Source organism: Phaeoacremonium minimum, assembly GCF_000392275.1.
Source record: "Phaeoacremonium minimum UCRPA7 unplaced genomic scaffold PA7_03_scaffold_288, whole genome shotgun sequence".
In the NCBI taxonomy this organism is placed as follows: domain Eukaryota; kingdom Fungi; phylum Ascomycota; class Sordariomycetes; order Togniniales; family Togniniaceae; genus Phaeoacremonium; species Phaeoacremonium minimum.
In genome coordinates, this window is record NW_006921193.1 from 554,165 (window position 1) to 575,310 (window position 21,146).

The 21,146-nt window shown below is 48.8% G+C and overlaps 2 protein-coding genes across 2 annotated transcripts; both read right to left on the reverse strand.

The window, feature by feature from the left end:
• Positions 1 to 5,601: 5,601 nt before the first annotated feature.
• On the reverse strand, positions 5,602 to 7,641 carry UCRPA7_3590 (putative tat pathway signal sequence domain-containing protein; the record flags this gene model as incomplete). The annotated part of the gene is made up of 1 exon (XM_007916136.1): positions 5,602 to 7,641. One exon carries the CDS (start codon positions 7,639 to 7,641, stop codon positions 5,602 to 5,604), a length of 2,040 nt encoding a protein of 679 aa, XP_007914327.1.
• A 4,969-nt stretch (positions 7,642 to 12,610) lies between these two features.
• On the reverse strand, positions 12,611 to 14,374 carry UCRPA7_3591 (putative tannase subunit protein; the record flags this gene model as incomplete). The annotated part of the gene is made up of 1 exon (XM_007916080.1): positions 12,611 to 14,374. One exon carries the CDS (start codon positions 14,372 to 14,374, stop codon positions 12,611 to 12,613), a length of 1,764 nt encoding a protein of 587 aa, XP_007914271.1.
• Between the last annotated feature and the right edge of the window lie 6,772 nt (positions 14,375 to 21,146).

Below are 21,146 nucleotides of genomic sequence, written 5' to 3' on the forward strand. Positions count from 1 at the left end.
AGAGGAGGTCCTAGCCGATCATATCTTGCCAGGACAAGTTTTGTTGGCAAATGTGCACTTATTGTAAGCTTGACTTAGAGGAATCAGATTGAGCAGATAGCACACAACAGTAACAGAAACATAAGTATTCACCGTACACCTCTGCCAAACATGGTTGGCAAGAGTTTGAAACCAGGATTGGCTGCCCAATTCTACTGCATTTCCTATGCCGTCTTGGCTATTCTCGTGACTTCATAAGAGAAATGACTATGGTATCTCATAAATGCTTGTTTATAGAAAGGTAATGGCTCTTTGGACAGAACGTAGCCTTACTGATTGCTCTAAAGAGCTAGACTAGCACATGAGCCTGTCCACTGTATGAGTGCCTATCATGTAATTCCTTGAATTAAGCATTGATTCTTGTGCAAGGTGACACGTCGGGTTCAAATGGAAGTAAGACGCCTTTGTCCCAAGTTTGAACATGCGGGAGCTGATGTGACTAATTACTTTTCCGATCTAAGTTTTTTGTACAGAATTCGGGCTCCTTTCTAGTTTACAGCCTCGAAATGCCCATCTCTTGTAATCTAATATTACTTGCAGAATTCAAGCAGGATATTGAAGGTCAATACATCAAGCGGAATTATCTTTTAAACTACTAGGACTGTATCTTCCGATCAAACCTTGACTTTCAGTGTCAGCCCAGATCTCATTATTCGAACACAGGTGTAAATCAGCCCAGCTACGCAGACTGTTACACCCGCATAAACCCATAGACCTGTCCAATTTAGTGGTTCTGCAGTCCCAAGGACACCGCCAGCACCAGCACCGCCAGCCAATAGGCCAAGTCCGCCGATAGCGAAACCCTGTCCGATACGAGTGCCAATCATGGATTTATTCTCCGTAAGTACTCGGAAACATACAGGTGGTAGAGCCACAACTACCCCACTGAAGAAGCCTGTTACAATGGACTCCACGATCATCCCGGCCTTATTTTGTACGCCAAGGAGGCAAAGGATCGTGATGCCCAGCAGCATCGTGAATGGCGCCATTGTGTTAAACACGCCAATGCGGTCGGATAGCGCGTTGGGCAAAATTCGACCAAAAACTGAAGCTGCATTGAAGATAGCCGCCGTATAGAACGCCAATGATGTGTCGGTGTAGCCGCGGTCGGCTGGATAGAATGAGATATAGAAGAGAAGAGCGGTTTGTCCAATGAACGTGACGAGGACACCCAATGTGAACACCATAAAAGGCGCATCACGGAATGCGGACCAGTCCACCACAGCTCGAGGTTTCGGTACACGCACTCGGACGCGGAACACGGCAAGGGGAATCATAAAAGTTGCAAGGGCAATGAAGCCTACACACCGCACTGCCCAGGGGAAACCGACTTGTGAGATGAGTCGGTAGACCACAATTGGGTAAATGACGCCGCCGAGTGATGAACCCGATGATGCAATGCCAACGGCAAGGCCGATGCGTGTGCTAAACCAAGTCGGGATGAGCGACACCGTGGGTACAAACAGTAGACCAGCACCAATACCGACACAGAACGCCTGTGCGAGCAACGCCTGCCAATACTCTGTACACAAAGAGAGCATCATGTGGCCAAACACGATCATAAAGCTGCCGGTGACGAGTAGAAGACGGACGTGACCCCTGTCGTAGATCGGACCAGCGACGAGACCGGTAATTTGAAGTAGGAAAGACTGAATAGAACCGATCCAAGATATGTTCGCCGAGGACGTTTCGAAGAGCTCGCCGGACTCATAGTATGTCTGAAAGACCGAGAAAGCGCTGATCATTCCCCAGGTGTTGAAGAAAAGTGTGAAGCCCGCGGCCACTTGTAACCATGCAAGGAGTCCACCATTGGGAGGTGGAGGTCCGCTTCTGGGAACTTGGAGATTTGTCGGCTTTTCGAAGTCGGTCTGGTCTTTTGCCTCCGTCTCGGATGCGCTCGCGTTCGCCGTACTATTTGGGAGAGTTGTAGGTGCCGGATCTTTTACGCCTACATCGTCAATCTCTAAGGGAGACATATCGTTAATTTAGAACAGAGATTCTTGGAAACAATTAACGATTGACTGTTGACAGGCTTGTGCAAGTCGTCCTCCTATAGGAAATGCTTTTATTTTAAATATACAACAGAGAAGGATCTATTCTCTTCATGAGCACGGAGATAAATCATTCATAACGGGCAGAGGACCCATATTAGGGTGATGGATCGTGATTGGCCGGTCAGTCCGCCTTCACGGAAGTCAGCCAATTAGAACAAGACTTTCAGACCAATCAAGAGTTTGTAAGCGGACTTAAGGTCAAACCTAGCTCGGTTAGACAAGAATTATGTTCCGCCGTGAAGGGCGAAACCTCACATATCATGTCATGTTCACGCGTCATCATTTATGCCCTCGAACCAAATACCAACAGGTGCATGTCAGATCCGGGGATCTGATTGATCAAATCGTGATTCTGGCGAAGAGCCTTGACAAAGCATCTCGGTGATTCGACTAGCATCGGAAAGAATTCTGACGGGTACGGAGCTATATCACAAAGACCGCAAAATAAAGTTCTTCGCCCGTCACGGCGGTATCAGCGTTGCCAACCCCTTTCAACTTCATTGCTTTTGATAAGAATCTTCAACCTGACCAGGCTAATTCCTCCGCCGTATAGGAGATTCAACAGTAACTAGCATAAAACTAGACACGTGTTGAGTCTACTGTAACCAGTGATGATCGACTCGTTGGGTGATGAGTCGGCCGAGGTAGGACCTCCGGCGACAGAAATCTGCCACGATGGCGTCCTTCTTAACAAACAGCCATCGACTAAGCGCAGGAAGGTTCGCAAGGGAACTAAATCTTGCTGGGAATGTAAACGACGCAAGATCAGATGCATTTTCCCGTCGTCTGATGATGGCAACTGTCTCAGCTGCCAGCGGCGGCGAGCTCCATGTGTTAGCCAGGATCTGCCAGAAGACCTATCCCCCGCAAGGATAGGAAACCGACACCTCGGAGCGCGGATTTCGAAGGTCGAGGACTTGATGAAGGAGATTCTTGCCAGCAAAGATGGCGAGACCGCATTGCTTGAAGGGGCCCCACATGAGGGGCCGAGGCATACAAGACCTAGCAGTGCAACACTACGTTCAAATATCCCGGAGGTATCTCCAGTTCAAACAACTTCTACTCCTTCTACGGTAAGTTAATGAGCCTGGCGAGTAAGCTTGAAATAATTTCCTGACTTCACACTTAGGGCTATGCGAAGTTCGGTGTATCGTTATCAGTTCTCACGCCAGAGTCTCAGAGCACATCGAATTCGACAAACACTGATCTGACTCTTGCTCATCTGCTTGCTGCATTTCCTGTCGACGGCGATGCCAAACTATTGGCGAAGGAGAGTTCGAAAACCGTGCTTTATAATGAGACTGTATACACTCAACCTCACAACAAGCTCACTCATGAGACATTCGAGAAGCTCTGCTCCGAATTCAAGCTTCCTAGCCGCAATGCACATCCAGTAATCATTGCTAGATGCATGCTCATATTTGCGATTACTCTACAGAATCCGGCTAGAGACAGGTTTCTTGGCCTTTCCGAGCCACAAGATGCGATCATGCATCGGCTAGTCTTCGCCGCAACGACCTGGGTGACGACCAAAGAGGAGATGCAGGGAACTGTCGAGGGTCTAATCTGCATCATTTTAGAAGGCATATTTGAGATAAATTGTGGAAATCTTCGACGTGGGTGGGCCGTGTATCGCAGGGCAATGACTGCTGCTCAATTATTGGGGCTTCACCGGTCAATAAGGCCTGTCTTAAAGTATCTCGACTCACGGACCACTGCGCAACCAGAGGCCTTGTGGTTCCGTATAATTCATATGGATCGATATCTCAGTCTCCTTCTTGGCCTTCCTCAAGGTATATCTGAAAAGAATGTGCCGCCGTGGTCGGTTTGGGAAAACGAGCCGCCTCTTGGAAGGTTCGAACGTATCTTGACAATCATGGCATCTCGTATACTCGACCGTAACGAGAGTGCCTATCACCATAGGGACCACACGACAACTCAATCAATTGACTCTGAGCTCCTGAAACTCTCGAGAAGCATGCCTGCGAGCTTCTGGCGTCCGGTAAACTTCCATGGCTTTGCTTTAGGAGAGCCAGATACCTACTTGGAAACTCTACGACTGGGAGCACAAGTTTACTACTACAGTCTATTGATTCAGCTTCATCTACCGTTCATGATCCGAACTGGTGATAATAATGGGCACGCTTATGCCAAGAATGCATGCGTCAATGCTAGTCGAGAAATATTGGCACGTTTTATCGCTCATAGGAGTTTCAATCCTGCGTCATCCTGCTCTCGTCCAGTCGACTTCTTCGCACTCCTAGCGGCAATGACACTTTCACTTGCTCATCTAGATTCTCATTATCATCGCACAACAACCAACTCCCTAGCCCATCAACGCTCAAGCGACCGCGCCATCCTTGATCAGGCCTTGGAGACAATGGATGCAATCAGTCACATGAACGAAGACAAGATAACCGAGAAAAGTGCCATTGTTGTCCGACGATTACTAGAAATGGAAGCAGATGCATCTGATGGAGGCGATTATATCACGAGTGTTGTTGGAGGAGATGTTAACAGGACTGAAGGCGAGAAAGAAGGCAACGAGCTTCGCCTAAATATCCCCTATCTCGGTACCATCAAGATTTCTCGACAAGGTTTTATCTCCTGTGAGCCTACACATCGACCTTCGTATATCGAATCCATCATCGAAGTGTCGACTCTCGGTCGCGCATCAACCTTTCATGAACGACCGATTTGCCCTTTGAACGACTCGGATCCAAATTCAATGATTCCGGCCAGTTCTATGTACTCGAAACGACCAACAGCACAGCAGACGCTCAGGGATGAGAAGGCCATCTTGGATTATCCCAACCTTAGCCAAGATATGACTATTCAGCAGCCAGATGCGCTTGCTCCCATTGTGACTGATGTCGACGACTGGACCTTTCAAGGCGTCGACGTGGCATTCTTCGATAGTTTGATGAGAGGGACGTCTGGTATCGATGCTGAATTGGAGCAACAATGGATCGAAAATCCATTATAGGCTTACGGACATGCCACAAAACAACTCCGCGAATCGAATATGACTGTGCAAGTTGATTATTGTGTATCACTTCAATGCAATTTTCAAGGCTCGTAGTGGATCGGGTTGAAGAAATTTGTTCTTTATTGTAAAGCGTATACAGAAAACTTCCACTGCTATGATGTACATTTCCTGCTTCCGGATTCCTGCTCCCAGTCAACGGTGCTTATTGGCTTGTCGTCAGCCACATTGCTGGGTTCTTCGATTATTGGTTCCATGCTGCTCTCATCCTTGCCGCCTGTCGAATCAGACTATTCTCCAGGAAACTCGTCGCCTCAACCCAATCCATGTTGGACAAATCAACCACATCACTCCCTACAGTCTCGACAGCCACGTCTCGGGATCGTGTCGTATACAAAGTAAGGCCACTTTCGCTCTCAGGAAGATATCTGCTGAGGCCTGAAATGGTAGACATACGAGCCGTACTCGTCACTGACCTAGAAGCTCCCGTGTCCTCGTCATCCTCTTCCAAGGCGGTAGCAACTACTCAAAACCAGATCTCCAGACATATATGGGCATTGAATCTTCCCACATGCTATCCGTCAACATAGTCTTATTAGAACCATCGGCGTTCATCACGATAATCTGCCCATAGGGCTGGAACGTGTTGTCGTACAGACTGCTCTCATCCCGAAAACCGTACATCCCACTGCTATACATGATTCGGCCGTCAAGAGACCACACAGCGTGTGCGTCATTGGCTTGCGACTCGGTCAGAACCTTTAAGTCAGTACCATCGGGTTTGATAGTGCAGATGTCAAATCGATCAAGTTCCCAACTGTTTCCCCATGTCCAATTTGTCTGCCGTGTAAAGACGATGAGCTTCCCATCGGGGGACCAGCCAGGCGTATTATCCCAGCCGTCAGTCAGACGTGTTGTGTTGCCTGTTGCCAAGTCCATGATGTACAACCCAAGTGGGCCGTTGTTCCAGTCCCAAAGCCGATAGACAAGCTTGGTGCCATCTGGAGAGAATGATGGAAATCCAGCGTTGAGGCTTCCATCGGTCAGGTTCTTGTAGGTGCCATCACTGTTGGCGTCAAATAGATATAGCCTTCCAGGATATAATACGCGGTTAAAGAACCAGGTGCCATAACCAACCGCTAGTTGTGAGCCATCAGGTGCCCAAGTCGGCTGGAAAGCGCCTGCTAGACCAGATGCATACATGGCTTGTTCCGCAGCGGTGCTGTTGATGTCATAGACGTCGAAAGCCCTGACAAGGTTGCTGTAGTCAGCATCCGTTAGGACAATTGATGACGAGGAGTTACCGAGTTGCTTTTCCGTTGTAGCAAGTCGCTTAGTCGCGTTGTTGAACTGTGGGAATACATCCATGAAACGGTATTCCCATTCATTATCCCAACTGAATAGGGGTTTCTCGGCTTGTCGTTGACCCCATATATACTCCTCGTACACCACTCGGGTCCCGTCAGGAGACCACGACGGGTTCCGCAACGTACTATTGTAATATTGATGCGTGCCATCGGGGAGAGTGTAATTGATACCTTGCTTCTGGCCAGCCTTTACAACAAAGCCGATGTTTTCATTGCTAACATAGTGGCCTGCAACTTTCAAAGAAGCATCGAAAGTGTGCTGGATGATATCTTTTCCACTTGCTACATCAACACTGAATATCTGCGACACAATGGATGCTTGCTGCCCACTAGTTCCGTGAGCATTGTATGTAGCCTCCGTGGTCATATTGTAGTATGCCAGGCGTTCCCCATCGGGCGACCATTGAGGCGAACCGAAGCAGAAACCATCTGCTCCCAGAACTTTACGGAACTCGGTCCCATCCGACCGCACCACATAGAGCGCAAGCGTTTGAGTATGCTCCCACCCCGTACCATTACTGTGACCGGTCCACTCAGTGTTGGCATCAGAACTGAAGGCAAGCCACTTGCCATCAGGCGACCAAGATGGCCGGTAGAAACTATGTGGACCCACAAAGCTGCCAACCGTCTCATCACTTCCGGTTACATTGACAACTGCGCCAGTGGAGAGGTCTTTGACAAAGACGTTGGTGGTATAGTTTATGGCGGTTGAAACAAAAGCAAGTTTTGCACCATCTGGAGACAAGCTGCCGATATCTTCGAAAGAGTCGGTAGACATAAGTGTCTCCAGACAAGTTCCGTCAGGTCTGACCCGGAATATATCAGACTGGCCGTCTGCACGCCGCTCGCTGGTGAATACAATCCACTCGCCATCTTGAGACCAGCTGGGATGGTAGTCGAAGGGCTCAGACTGGTTGGCCATCAGCGGCGTAGCATTGCTACCATCGGCATTGGCGATATATAACTGCGACCCCGATGGCGCAATGCGGTTCAGGTACATGACACCAAGTTTGTCAGCAGCTGGTGGCTCACGCTTGATGACAGCACCAGAATCGCCGGCGTTGTTCTGCGTATCACGAGCAAGCTTGTTGGCGTACGGGCATGCGCGAGTGCCTCTGTTAATGTCGGCATAAGGGCAACCAGCCAGCGCAACGCTTGCTGTCAAGCCTAGCACTGATGCGATAGTCGCACGCATTTTGGCGGATTTGCTTGGTCGTCTCGGCTCATGTGCTATCAGCTTTTTGTAACTTACGATACCAGAAGGGTCGTGACAACAACGACAAAGGAGAATAGCTCTGAAAGACAACACAAAAGACAGAGCTGCAGCCGAATTATACTCTATTCATTATAAGCATTGCATTTGACTGGTCCATCACAGTAGTTCAAAGTGACCGCTTCCTACACGCCCAGGCGAGATGGATAGTCGCATCGCATCTCATCAAGCGGATCCTTCTACTGTGACCCATCTTCTAACCCAGAAGCATGGATATAGTCCTGTGCTATTCGTCAAGGATGGCTATGATCGCCGGTGCTATACACAGAGGTGGAACAGAGTCACATAAGGACGCAGGTCATATTCGGCCGAGCAAATACTGCTCCACAAACGACACCTACGGGGAATAGCATTCGGGAGCCATGTCCTATCGGGAAGGTAGCCTTCCGTGTTACTCTCTCATGGCAGGCACAGCGTAGCATTCATCATGTATGTAAAACTCCCCTATATTAGACAGCACGAGGACATCGTAAGGTCAATGGTAGTGTTATTAGAGTTAATCGAACTGAGTGAAAGTGTTAGAAGGATTGATATGTGACATATGTGCCAATCAAACGGACTGCAGTCAAATATCAAGTTGTTTCATGGAAAACTCGCAATCTCGAATGTGGGTGGGCTCGGCGGAGTGGGTAGGGGCTGTGTGTTTCTTAGGTGCCCCTTAAAGGGCCCATTTTTCGCTACTCTCGGTTCGCTCGCTCCGGTCGCCTCGCTCAGTCTACCGATATGAACACTTCGAACTTGGACTTACGATTCATTTTCATTGCAAAGAAAATTCTGCTCGGCTTGGATTGCGAGGCTCTCCACTCAATTGCGTAGGGGGATTGATGAGGGAGTTATGTTTTCAAAGCAGGTTCACTTTCGCACGGGGTGAGTGCACAGCTGGACATGCCTAGTGTTCGAGGCGGTCCCTTTGTCCACTTCCAAAATGTTATAACATATTTCCTCTATACTGATTTGGCGAACCTGCTTGGTAGATGTACGGGGAGTTTAGCGCCTAGAGCGTCGTCTTATTCTGGGAAGAAGATGTGGCAGATGCGGCAGATGTGCCGACTGCCGGGACCTTAGGCTACGTTGCTCCATTAATGGGTGATATTCTAGTCCGCAGGCACTTCGGGCGCTATCTCGCCTTTACCTCGCCTTTACCAAGCCGGCTTTGATGGTTCCCGTAGTCCCATATGCCACTTATGCACCAGAGAAGATAGTGCGGGGGGATCTTGCTAAGGCAAAATGGTGCTGCGTAAATGAACAGCTCCGAACGACGGACTCTACGGAGCGTGGCTGGTTTGTATTCCCACTGATGACTTCTTGTCCTTTAGCACGAGCTTCTTCAAAGAGGACAGGGTATCGAGGACTGACCACTACCAACGGCCCTTTTCAGGAGAGTCCGTAGGATTGAGTCTTGCAACGTAGTACGTATTGGATTGACTGACAGCACACTGTGAATGACTATTGCTTAGATCCTGTATAAGGCCTAGAAACCATTTATTCATGGCATCTATCAAGGCCAGACGCCACAAAGGTTAAAGAGTGCGATCAATAGAGCAATTGTCCCTTCGACCGAGCTAGCGCAACTACTTGCAACATACATTCATAATGTTTTTATTCTTTATCATCGCCCATCCATTTGAGCGAAGCCACGTAGTTCATCCTCTAGCCCATCGGCTACCCAACCGCCCATCATGCCAAAGTTGGCAAGTCCTGGAATCACTTGAGCTTCGCCCCACCCGTTTGGTGGAAGTACAAGGTCATTCGCATATTGTACATCGTCTCCTTGATTGAAGTCAAAGTCCATACCCTGTGGAAGTGAATACAGAGAGGCATCATTGACAGGGAGGTTTGCGAGATTCATGCCCGCGTGGTTGTTGATCTGGTTGGTATCGGTGGATAATGGCATTTGTTGTGTATGCGGTGCGATCTCTCCAGCAATTCTGCTCATTTGATTGCTCGTGGTTTGGCCGCTCCCGGCTTTCGCGTTTTTGAGGCCTTGGATGCGCCGTTGCCATGGATGGCTTCCGGCATCTGTGCCGCCTAAGTCACTGCGAGACTTTAGTATTTACCTCATAGTAAGGGGGGCAGTGATGTAGGAAAAGACCAATGTGGTCTACAGGCACATAACCTACTTCAATTTCATGTCAGCTAGTCCGGGAATGGTGATGTTGTGACGGTGCAAAAGCTTCTGCATTTCTCTGAGCTGAAGCCTATTATCAGCATTTTTCTGGGCACGCGAGTTGTATAACCTTACCAGCCACTGTGCTTGCCGAAAGTACCTTGACATTCTTTCGATGTAGCCTATCAAGATCTTGAAGCTTGACTTACAATCCTCTTTGCGTTGCTCAAGTGATTCTTGTGGTAACATGAAGAGCCCTTGAAGTCGCACGCACATACTCTCGAATACACACATAGGTAGACTCGTGTCGAGGAAGACGAAGTTCTGCATGTCGACCAGACTACCGACTCTCTCGAACAACGAAGCGATGTTGCTAGCATGGCTCACGCACGCTGACTGGTGTTGTTGGACCCAGCCCGCAGGTGCATTTGACAACATGGAAGCTGGCAAAGTCTCGGGAAACCCTGGCATGACGATCCTGTAGAGATCTGACATGCATTGCTCGAACCAAACATGCAGCATGATTAGTGGCGAGAGCTGGTCCTGTGACTGGCGAATGTAGATAGTGTCGGGGATCAATTGGAACTGGGGAAGTAAAGTCTGTTTCCAAGTTGACATTTTCTCTGCGCATTGTGCGAAGGTTGATATCGGGTCCCACGGCGGCTTCTCCTTCGGGTCTCCAGGTTGATTGCGCACGTATCTTGCAAGTGAAAACATTGTCAGCACAATCATCTGTGCTAATTGCATTCCGAGAACCGAAACTTACTTCAATATAGAGTAACGCATCTGCATGACCTGGACGTATTGGCCAAACATGCCAATGTCACGCTGGGCTTGCGACTGTTCTTGTCCCACGTTGGGCATCTCAATTTCCAGATTTACCACAGGTGTCCAGCACGGAATACCAAATAGGTACTGATGCTCCTCGCACGGAAGCTGGAGACGAATGTGTTCACTGCGCAGAACAACGAGTTCAGGCGATCCCGTCGACATCATGCGATCGAGGCAGTAGCATGCCCAGAAAAGCCGACGCTTGGTCTCTTGTTCGCTGAAGGGTAAGTTGTCCGTAGCACTACTCTCCTTGTTCAGACCCAGGGCTAGTGCGGCTCTTGTCGCAATTGACGATAGCATCCACGCCGATGAATAATTTCCAGAGTTGACTTCATGTCGAGCTAGTAGCAAGGCTGCTGCCACTGTGTCCGCTGTCATATCCTCTAACACCAGAAGAGACTTTGCCTCCTTTGCCCATGCTTCTGCTTGGGCTTGCGTTGTACTGGATGCGGAGTTCGTAGTATCTTTAACGAAGCGCGAAGCCGCAGTACATATCGCCAGCAGTAATTTTCGGTCGACGCGTCCGGTCTGGAAGTTTCGCAGTAAGGTTCCGCGATGAATGAACCCATTTGCCTGGCAGGGGTAGATGTTGGTGAAGAAAGCTTGAATGTGATCATATTGGATGCTTTTCGGAACTAGATCGATGTCACTATCACCCGTAAGTCTCGTCCATAAGAGTACAATGCCTCAAGTTATTTACTTCTCAACAGCAGAGGTATCAAGGCGGTCGGCGCCAGTGGATGTCTGTGGGGACAACGTCTCTGACGGGTTTTCGTGCACTGACTGGTCGACTGTGCTACTGATGGGCTGGTATGTGCAGGTGATACCGAGCTCACGACACCTTGCGCAGAAAGGGCGTTCTTGCGTGCAGCGACATCTCGCAGCACGACAGCCCGTGCAAGCAATTTTGCCGTTCCTCCGTGTCGGATTTGAAGAAGGATTGTTGGATACTATGGGAGCATGATCCCGCGGGCGGCCGCCCGCATTGCTGGGAGAGACAACTAGAGCAGAATGGTTTTCCCTCAGTCGAGTCCTCGAGACCAATGCATCCTGGACCACTGGCCATTTGCATTCGTGGGAGCATCTCTTGCAGTTCTCGCATGTCGGCCGTGACTCGTCGCACTTGACCTGGTCGTTCAATCAGCTTTTCCGCCTTCGACACAAGAAGCATCTGCTTGTCTCCCGAAGACGGTGCCCCTTACCCTTCTCGCCCGACAAGTGAGGCAGCCTGGTATGCATTAGAATACTGTAATTACGAAGCAGGCCAGGGCATAGCCCATGAAGGTGACGCACCTGTCCGGGTCCGCTTTACCGTCCGAGGCGAGGCAAGCGAGGAGCCATCGTTCTTTCGCCTATCCCGAGAACTCATGACATCACCCCTCTAGTCCTGGATGACGACGCAATCTCGCAGGGAATGTTGATATCCTCAAATCGAATCAGTTCAGCGACTGTAGCCCGGAGACGCACATGAGAACGCTGGCCTTCTCAAGGCTGGTCAGAATAGGTATTGATTGAAGTTCAAAGAACCGCAAGCGAGCGAGCCGCAAACCATGCTGAAGAGCAGTGGAAATTAGTGGGGCGGGACCCCACAGAGTTTCGTACCGTAATGCGTTATATAGCACTGCCAAGCTTAAGCTAACACCGCGATGTAGCACTCCTCGCCGTAGGAGCCCCTGATCAAGAGAATGCCCATCCCATCGAAGGCAAAGGCATGCTAGTTGTATCGCCAGGAACAGGCCGCCGAAGGCCGGAATTACAACATGAGATAAGCCATAAGACTTCCCGGCAAGGAAAGAGTGGTCTCAGACACCAGGAGCGGAGTAAATTGTTTTGGGTTTATTTGCTCGAAGTGTCTTAGCTATCAATTATGTACATACAAACATTGCCCCTTATTAGAATGTCCCTCGCTACCTTGCAACGTCAAGCCAAGTCTGTCCAGAGTGTAATATTTATCTAGTATACTGGCAACTTAAATGCAGGGAAAGTGTAGGTCCAACTTTCAATCGATGCTTCGTCGTTGACGCAATCGAATGAAGAACTGTTCCCTTGCCAGAGAGGGCGTGTTGGCCACTGGCAAAGCATTTGAGTCTCGCCGGCATAAGTGCCCGAAGACACCGTCGTGTTCAGGCGGGTGGGCTTCACGCCGTTTTCAACCCAGTCAATCATGATATCCATGTTATTCTGGGGGTACGGCCCTGGCTGGAGCGAGTTTGTGCCGCAGTGAGCTGCGCCAGGGATCAGGTAAAACTGGTACCAGTCCTCCAGCGCAGACAGACTCTCCTCGTCGGTCAAATTACCGTACATGATCGATCGGACAGATTGCCAATAGTGCACTGACGATGCGGAAGGAATGCTGGGGTCGGACTCGCCATGATAGTGAAGAAGCTTGCCACCGGAAGATTGGAAGGGAGTGAGGTCGGGAAGGGTCGTCTGCAAGCTGTCCAGATATCTGATCATGCCCGTATTCATCCAATCGACCAGAGTGTCGTACGTAACATTATCGAGGTTGTCAAGGTTGTCGAGATCCAAAAGCTGCACGAATTTCGTAACATATTCTCCACCAGTAGACGGAATGCTGAGTTCCCATGCTCCTGTGTCAGAGTTATAGACTGTAGCAGCATCCCCTAGCTCAGACGCGATTTGCCAGGAGAGATATGCTCTCTGCCCTTGAGAGTTGAAGACGCCGTCGTAGATAGCCTGCGCAACTGCGATTCCTTCGGCACTCACAGTGCCATTTTGCGCGGGCTGGTAGCTAGTTGTGCTTCCCTCAGCTTGGCGCTTACTGAAACCAAATCCAAGAGAAGTGCTGTTCTCCGCCGCGCAGTAGTAAGGCTCACCGATAATCGAAGTCAGGTTGAAGTTGAGTTTACAGAGATCAGTGCGAGACACAACGCCATCCGTTCGTCCATCGAGAGGATCACAAGCCGCGATTGTGGCGTTGACAATCTTGTCCAGTTCGCACGGAGGTGGGTAGTAATCCAATGTGTGCTCTACAGCAGACGAGTACACATGAAGAACTTGTTGTTGCGCGAAGCGGAATGCAGGGGCACCAGCAATTACACCGTCATACTCCTCACCCCATCTCTGGACTTGACTCATGCCCTCTCGTCCACCATCGGAGCACCCCTCGTAGTAAGTGTAGACCTTGCTTTCGCTTGATAGTCCGTAAAGCCCCTTTGTTATAGCCTTGCCGACAAGAGTCATCTCGCCAAGGGCTTGATAACCAAACATATAAGTGGCGTCCCAGTTGATAGATCCATTTCCATAAAGCACTACCTCGTCGTAACTGTTATCGAAAGCGTCGTATCCCGCATCGGTAGCTCCTCCAGCGGCACCATAGGCAAGACCTCCAGTCGCATCAGTCGACAGAGAAAAGCCTCCGCCACCGGCGACATAGAAGCGATTCTGGAAGTCAGAAGGGCTGGGGAACGCGTACTTGACAACGACCTCATCACCCTTGCCAGTGTGCGTGTAAGTGACGGTCACGTTACAGTAGGTATAACTTGTCGTGCTACCGCCACCCATCATGCCGCCGCCAGTTGTTGCATTGTAGACAGCACTTGCAGTAACCGTTGATGGGACCAAGTCAATGCCTAGTAAGGTACCATTCGCGGGCAAGGCAGCCTGCACGTTGGTTACAGTGCATAAATCGGATAGAGATGCAGCAGTTGCTGTGGTCGCTAAAGCTGCGATGGTTGCTCGCGAATATCGAGGCATCCTCACTGGATTAATAGGTTGATGAAAGGCACTAAAGTATAAGAACTCCTGAAGATAAGATTATTTGCAAGCGCAGTTGTCCGTGATGAGACCAGAGTCAACCGTTTGTCAGGGACCATCGTTTGTATAATTATGTATCTGCAGGCTTATATGCGGTTGAGTATGTAGACCCATTCTCGATGATGGGCTGACTCGACCACTCAGCTCAGGAGTCAAGTTCCAGGAACCAGGATAACGTCATGCCTTCAGGTTCAGCCTCGGGCCTTTGGTCCTGTATCAATCAAACGGTCCACAGTCCCGGTATTCAAGCCCCGCCACTAACGTCGTCACAACTACCGCAGCACGGCATCTGTCCCCAAAATAGGACGGCCTCATGACACTGCGGTTTTTTCCGTGCTCGCTCCGGCAAGGTATGCATAAGGCTGCTACTGCTAGCCCTATCACTGAGGCTACTCCTCGGTGCATAATGTGTGGTGCGGTGCCAATTGGGGGCTTACAGTGCGGAATATGCCGCGTCATTTTGCCTTTCCAAATTACGATGGCCTGGCGCGGTGACGCGTCGCTGAGGAGTGGATACACTTCGAGCATGAAACACCGCTTGACCCGTTGTGGCTTTCCCCGGACTCTTGCATTGATTAAGCTTCACTCATCGGAACTTGGAATTCCACAACATCAGATAAACCCCTCCCCACAAACAAAAAAATGAGTTTGGCAGAGTTGCTCCATATTATTCCTATATTGATTTGTAGCGACAATTGAAATAAAATTTGTAGTTATATCTGGTGACTTAGCGTTTGTGGGATCTTGCTAAATGCAGCTGGATTTGGACCAACCTTAGGAGTGACGTCTATTATACAACTTACGAGCTCAATCAACTAGCTCAATTAACTAGAGGGCTTTAAGGCTGGTCTCCACAAGATCCTGTCTATTAGTTAGACCTGTATTCCCGCTCGGTTGAATGTATGTCGATATGTAGCTAGCCGCAATCGCTTCTCAAGGGCAGACGATGTATGTCAGTCACAAAACAATGAAGTGAATATCTGGCTCAGATACGACCACTTCGAGTGCTTCTAACCCTCTCTGCCTTGAGTGATTATATCCATTTTCTCCTTTTTCCCAGCTAAGGAGCCATCTTAGCAATAAACGCCGGTTGAACGCTTAGCAGAGAAGTTTGTCTCCGGCGGGTGCACCGATTCTTTACCATAGGTGAGACTTTTGATTAGATGTAGGCGGTTGATAGGTTTCAAGTCAAATCACAGAAGCTACGCAAATAAGCAGCTCGACAACGTTACGAAGCGTGTCCATGACTCTGCCATCAGTCATATAATGGAACCGCTACTATGGCAGGGTACGCACTGCGTAAGACACTTGCAATTCGTCCTGGAAGGGTCTCTCGGAGCATAGAAATAGCAGCCGAGAGCTGGATTCTAGACTTGTGTAGTCGTATGCCTAGGATGATAGATTTCTCCTTGAAATGCAGGGGTTGATTCTCACCTGCGCGTTCAGAGTACTTCATCTGCCCTCTACGATTTACCAAGTCTGGCCAATTTGATCCAATTTACCAGAGAACCAGCTCTTCGCAGATCACGTCTTCACATAAGTGCGCAATTATAACCAGGTCTTCTTAAGCGTGCGTATCTCATCACGATAGGTACTGGCTGTGTGCTCATATGCCTGGGAAAATGTGCTCAAGCATCAGAGACTCCGCAAATGGTTCAACGACATCAACACGTGCGCTTCTTTTAAAATTCGAGGCTGAGTGCTGATAATGGTAATGATCAATAGCTAGTTTCCACTTCAAGGAACATGCTGCGGGAGTGCAAGCTATCTATATTTGCATCCATTTCCATTTCCTGGCGATGACTCAGCTTCATCGAAAAAGCTGACGGGCTCAGCTCATGGATTCAACATTTCATTGGCTCGCAGGGAAAACTTCTCGTAACCTATTATCCCTATTAACGAAGCTCTCATTTGTGTGCCGATGCAGAAAGCCTCTTGAGTGGCTAGATTTTTGACCGATCGCCATAGGGGATCGCCGACGTTGCAATTCAGCTAGATATAATTTGACTGCACGACAGGCATCAAATATAGATTGGATAGCCTCCTCTTCTTCGTCTGTAAATAGATGCTATAATTCTCGTATCAAAGGCACCCATGACCTCGACAAAAACGTTACACTTGTGTAGATCTTTTTCGAGACAAATGATGAGAATGTAGATATAAATGGAAAGAGAAGAACCCCATGTCCTCAGTGTACAGTGCTCACAAAGTTTCAGCGAATACCTGTAGCTATCTAAAAGAGCACTCCAGTTTGTCATCGACTTAGAACTCACTCTTGATTCATAATTCAATTTGATCGAATTACTTTCATTTTTGGCGTTTTCGCTCTGTTTTTTCCATCATGCAGACTATCGCTATCCTCACAGCAATCCTCGCGACCGCCCCTTCCGTCCTTGGCTGGACCTTTACGGCCTGCAATGGCGGTTGCACCGGCAGCGGCTGTAAAGGCACAGAAACGACCTACAACCCAGCACCAGGCGACTCTCAGAATATCCCAGGCACCATGTGCATCATCTGGGCTGCGGGGCTCGAAGCCAGCGACTGGATCGTTTGTAACAAGGAGAATGGTGGTGGGTCCTGCACTGACAAGGTCAATATGCACTGCTTCGCAGCACAAGATGGCTCTGGTAGAACGATCTGCGACACTCCGGGAACGAGATATATCAAGATTGTTGCCTAAATGCTGAATGGGGAATAGTCTTTCGAACGGGTGTTAGGAATAGAAAAGTGGTACCGATGGGATTGAGAATAGTCTGGGGGCCACATACTGTGTTTTCATTTCTTGTCTCTTTTGAACTTTCAACATGGTCCTAACATGTTACCTATCGAGAATGCTATCATTTTATCAATTAACCACACCAAATCAAACTGTCGTTAATCTACACATTGAATCAAAGAGTTTTGAGAATTTCCAGCCTCTGATAGGCTGGTATTGCCATATGATGTAACTGAAATATGATAAGATATTGTTGTAGAAGTGAGACTGGTATTGGATGACATTTGTAATATGGCCCCTGAGGCTATCGCCTGAGGCAGACCTTGTGCCTCTTCTCACGCTCACAATTCTGATCTTCACAAATGCGGCCAGAGTGTATGCGTTGAGAAGTTGACTCGTCTGGGATAGCCAGGGTACATGCCCAATTACAACTTGTTGTCTTTTCATTTATGGCAAGAGCTTGTCTCTCATGTGTTAAAGCTTCTCCTTAGCCGTAGCCAACCATGTCCTACTCAATTTTCATCGTACCTCTATCTACGGGTGAGTGTAAGACCTCCGCAGAAAATCTGCCTAAAACAGGTCGTCAAGCACCAGTCCTGTCATGCCTTAATCCTCAAAGTCTTCAGGCATTCCGGATGCTAGTTCCCCAAGTTGCGGGCCCCAAAGAGGACTCTTCGAATATGACGCGTACTCATACATGATCTCGGCAGCGAAAACTGTCGGTCAAAAATTACCCCAATCTTTCCAGAAAGACCTCTTAGATGTTGTATATTGGGATTTTATGTACATTTTATATGTGGCCAGAAGTTACTGATGTTCACAATTAGTAGGAGCTTCAAGCTTGCTAGTCGTGGGACTTCGAACTTCTTTGTGGTGAAGGTTCGCTTTGACGACTATCAATTTCGATAGCTGCCTCAGATACGACCTCAGCTGTGCTTTGATCCTTTTTCCGAGGCAAGTCATCTCTCCAAATACCCCATCCGCCAGACCACCCAAGCCAGCGTGTTTCTCGCGGTCCTCTGGCAAAACTCACGACAAGAGCGAATGCGATGAAGGCAACTGTGATGTCGTTAGTGCAAGATCAACATATATCATAGAATGGAACGTACTGCTGCAACTTCCGCTCCATACCCAGCCTCCCTGAGCATACAATCGATTGCCAACCGCCGTACCTGTTAGCTGCCCACAGAATGCCGCCAGCATATAACACGTATTCACACGATTGCGAGCTTTCGGTTGAATGTGATAGATCGCTGTTCGATTTGCAATATTGCAAGCCTGGTTGCCAAGATCAATGACAATCGCTTGGATCACTGGTCCTGCGACAGTGAAGTTGCCGATGAAAGTACCAACAATTACACCAGCTAGTTCTATGGTAAGCCCAATGACACTGGAATACAACGGCTGGATTTTATCGATGATGAGTCGACTGTAAATTGGGCCCCAGCAGATGATGAATATTCCAATCAAGGAGAAGAGGCCAATGGTCAAAGACGAATATGAATAAGGAGGCGATGATAAGAGAAACGATAAGGTGGTCCAGTATGAGGTGAAGACCGCACTAGCGAGGAATGAGATCAGGCATGCTTGCACCAACACCGGCTCCGTGAAGAGTAGCTGTACAATGGACCACATCATGCGGAAGTAGTTTAAGCCATCGGGATTCTTAGACGGATAATCCGGCATGAAGAAGTAGAGCAGGAAGAATACTAGATATTGAGCGGCGAATGCGAACCAGTATATATTGCGCCAATCGGTATAGTTGGCGATGATGCCGGATAGCAAACGGGCGATGAGCATGCCGAGGGAAAGACCCGACACGACTATCGCTAGCGAAGAGGCTCTCCGTTGTGGCGGAGCGAGATCGCCCACCAGAGGTAACATCAGCTGTGGCGTCACTGTTGTCATACCACAGATGAAGGAAATGCCTGCAAAGACGTTGAAAGATTGGGTAGTACACAGGGCTATCCACTGTGACAATAGATTAGCTCAAGTAACCCAAGCACGATGAAAGACTTGCCAAAGTCGCTGTAAATGCCACCAAAAGCAGAATAAATGGTCGCCGTCGGAATAAGTCACCTAGAGGACAGATGAGGAGAAGGCCAGACGCGTATCCTGCCTGCATCAGGGTGGCGACTGAAGATGCTCGTTCAAAGCTGACATCGAATGTATCCGCCATTCTATTCAAGATAGATTGATTGTAGTACAAATTTGCAACGGTTATTGTGGTGGCCTGAAATGTTAGCTGACCAATAATCTAGTATATTTGAAATACACCTTTGGACCTACAAAGGCAAACAAGAAATTCATCGCCAGCGAAAATTTCGGTGGATTTTCGGGATCATATCGACAAGTTCTAGGAGTCCAAGAGAGACCTTGATAGATCGTGCCGATGATTGCCCACCGCTTGCTTTGCTGGCTGGCTTCGGATCCCTCAAGCGCTACAGAGTCAGGAGATTCCGTGTCAGTCGCGTTCTCAACTCTCGATGCGTCAAACTTGTCATCGGTCTCCATTTTCTCGACATCCTGATCGGCGCTTTCTGTCGCGAAGGCAATCTCTGGTTCGGAGGTCGAATATGCCCTGCCATCGATTTTGCGAAATTCTTGTTCGATGTCATTTTCGGGCTGTGTTGACTCTTCCCGGTAACCCATCATGTCGTGATCGAGGCGGCGGGGGACTTCCGATCGCGGGTGGTAGGGGTTCTCCGCTCGGTGGCTAGAAGAAAGGAGCGCGAGTCTTCCTGAGCTCAAAGCTTCAATGCCGTCAATTCCTTCACCTGTGAAGAACCAGCTGCTCCCTGCTCAAGCTAATGACCCCCATCGCGAACATTGACAAAAGTAAATAAGTTGGGGGCAGAAGGAAAAAAAGTACATGGAATTGCAGTGGTGTCCCCGGTTCGGTCATTAGGATGGGTCTAGCCGTTGACGCAAGAGATCTTTCGGATATAACATCGCACCCCTGGGAAGCTATCAAGAATCGGGCTAGTTCGATGCAAGGAAAACGGACAAAAAGTAGCAAATCGGCGAATACCGATATTCACATGCTGCAGCCTATCAGAGCCCGATAGACCTTTACGTACATACACAAAAATACCAAGAGACATTAAAATAAATTCGATGTAGAGTCGCGTGTACCAATTGGCATGGATCTTTTCTCCATCAACATAGTGTCTAGCGGTCCTCCTGAATGATTTGTCTTCTAGGTATCAGGGATATTAATTCCCTCTCACGGCAAATTTGAAATTGTTGCTTGAGATCAGGTTCCCCGTCAAAAAGTATAGAATTGTAGAGCTAGAGCAAAAGTTCTAATAGAGACATAGAAAGTCCAACCTAATGTCGCCTTTCAGATCCCTGACAAATTAAACTACACAGATCATGCGTAGGGCTTAGCAGCAGGGCAGTGATTCTCTCGTATTGAGGCGAGATGGGATTCAGTGCTTCCATGATTGGCTTCGGCAATATCTTGGCAATCCTTCGATAACATCGTGTTGGTGCAACCTCGATATCTACCCCTGCAAATCTTGGCACGGCTCGCCAAGAAGAGGGCTGCCTAATTATATATTGCCGGCGCATAACCCTCTCAACTTCATGTCGCGATGGAATAGCAAGGACACGATACTAAGAGTTCACCGCTCTGGTCGATCGATGCCATGACTAGCGAGCCATCAATATCTGGTCTTCCAGAGGACCCTGCTTCTTCTCCTGATCTGACATCCGCTTCGAGAACGTCGACAATCACTCAACCGCCGGTTCCTCATTTCACGCCGGCCGAATCATGTGTTGGTTCAACTGACCTGTTTCGCGAGCCAAGCGTAAATTGCTATCCTCGATCTACTGGGTCGCCTCCGTGTACTGCGATTCATCTTGGCGCAAGTAATCATGTTGACGTTGATCACGATGCCTGTTTCCCAGATGAATACGCCCCGGCAACACAATGCCCAATCTCATACACTGAAGCCAGCAGACTATCCTACCTAGAGTCTTCATCAAGTGAAT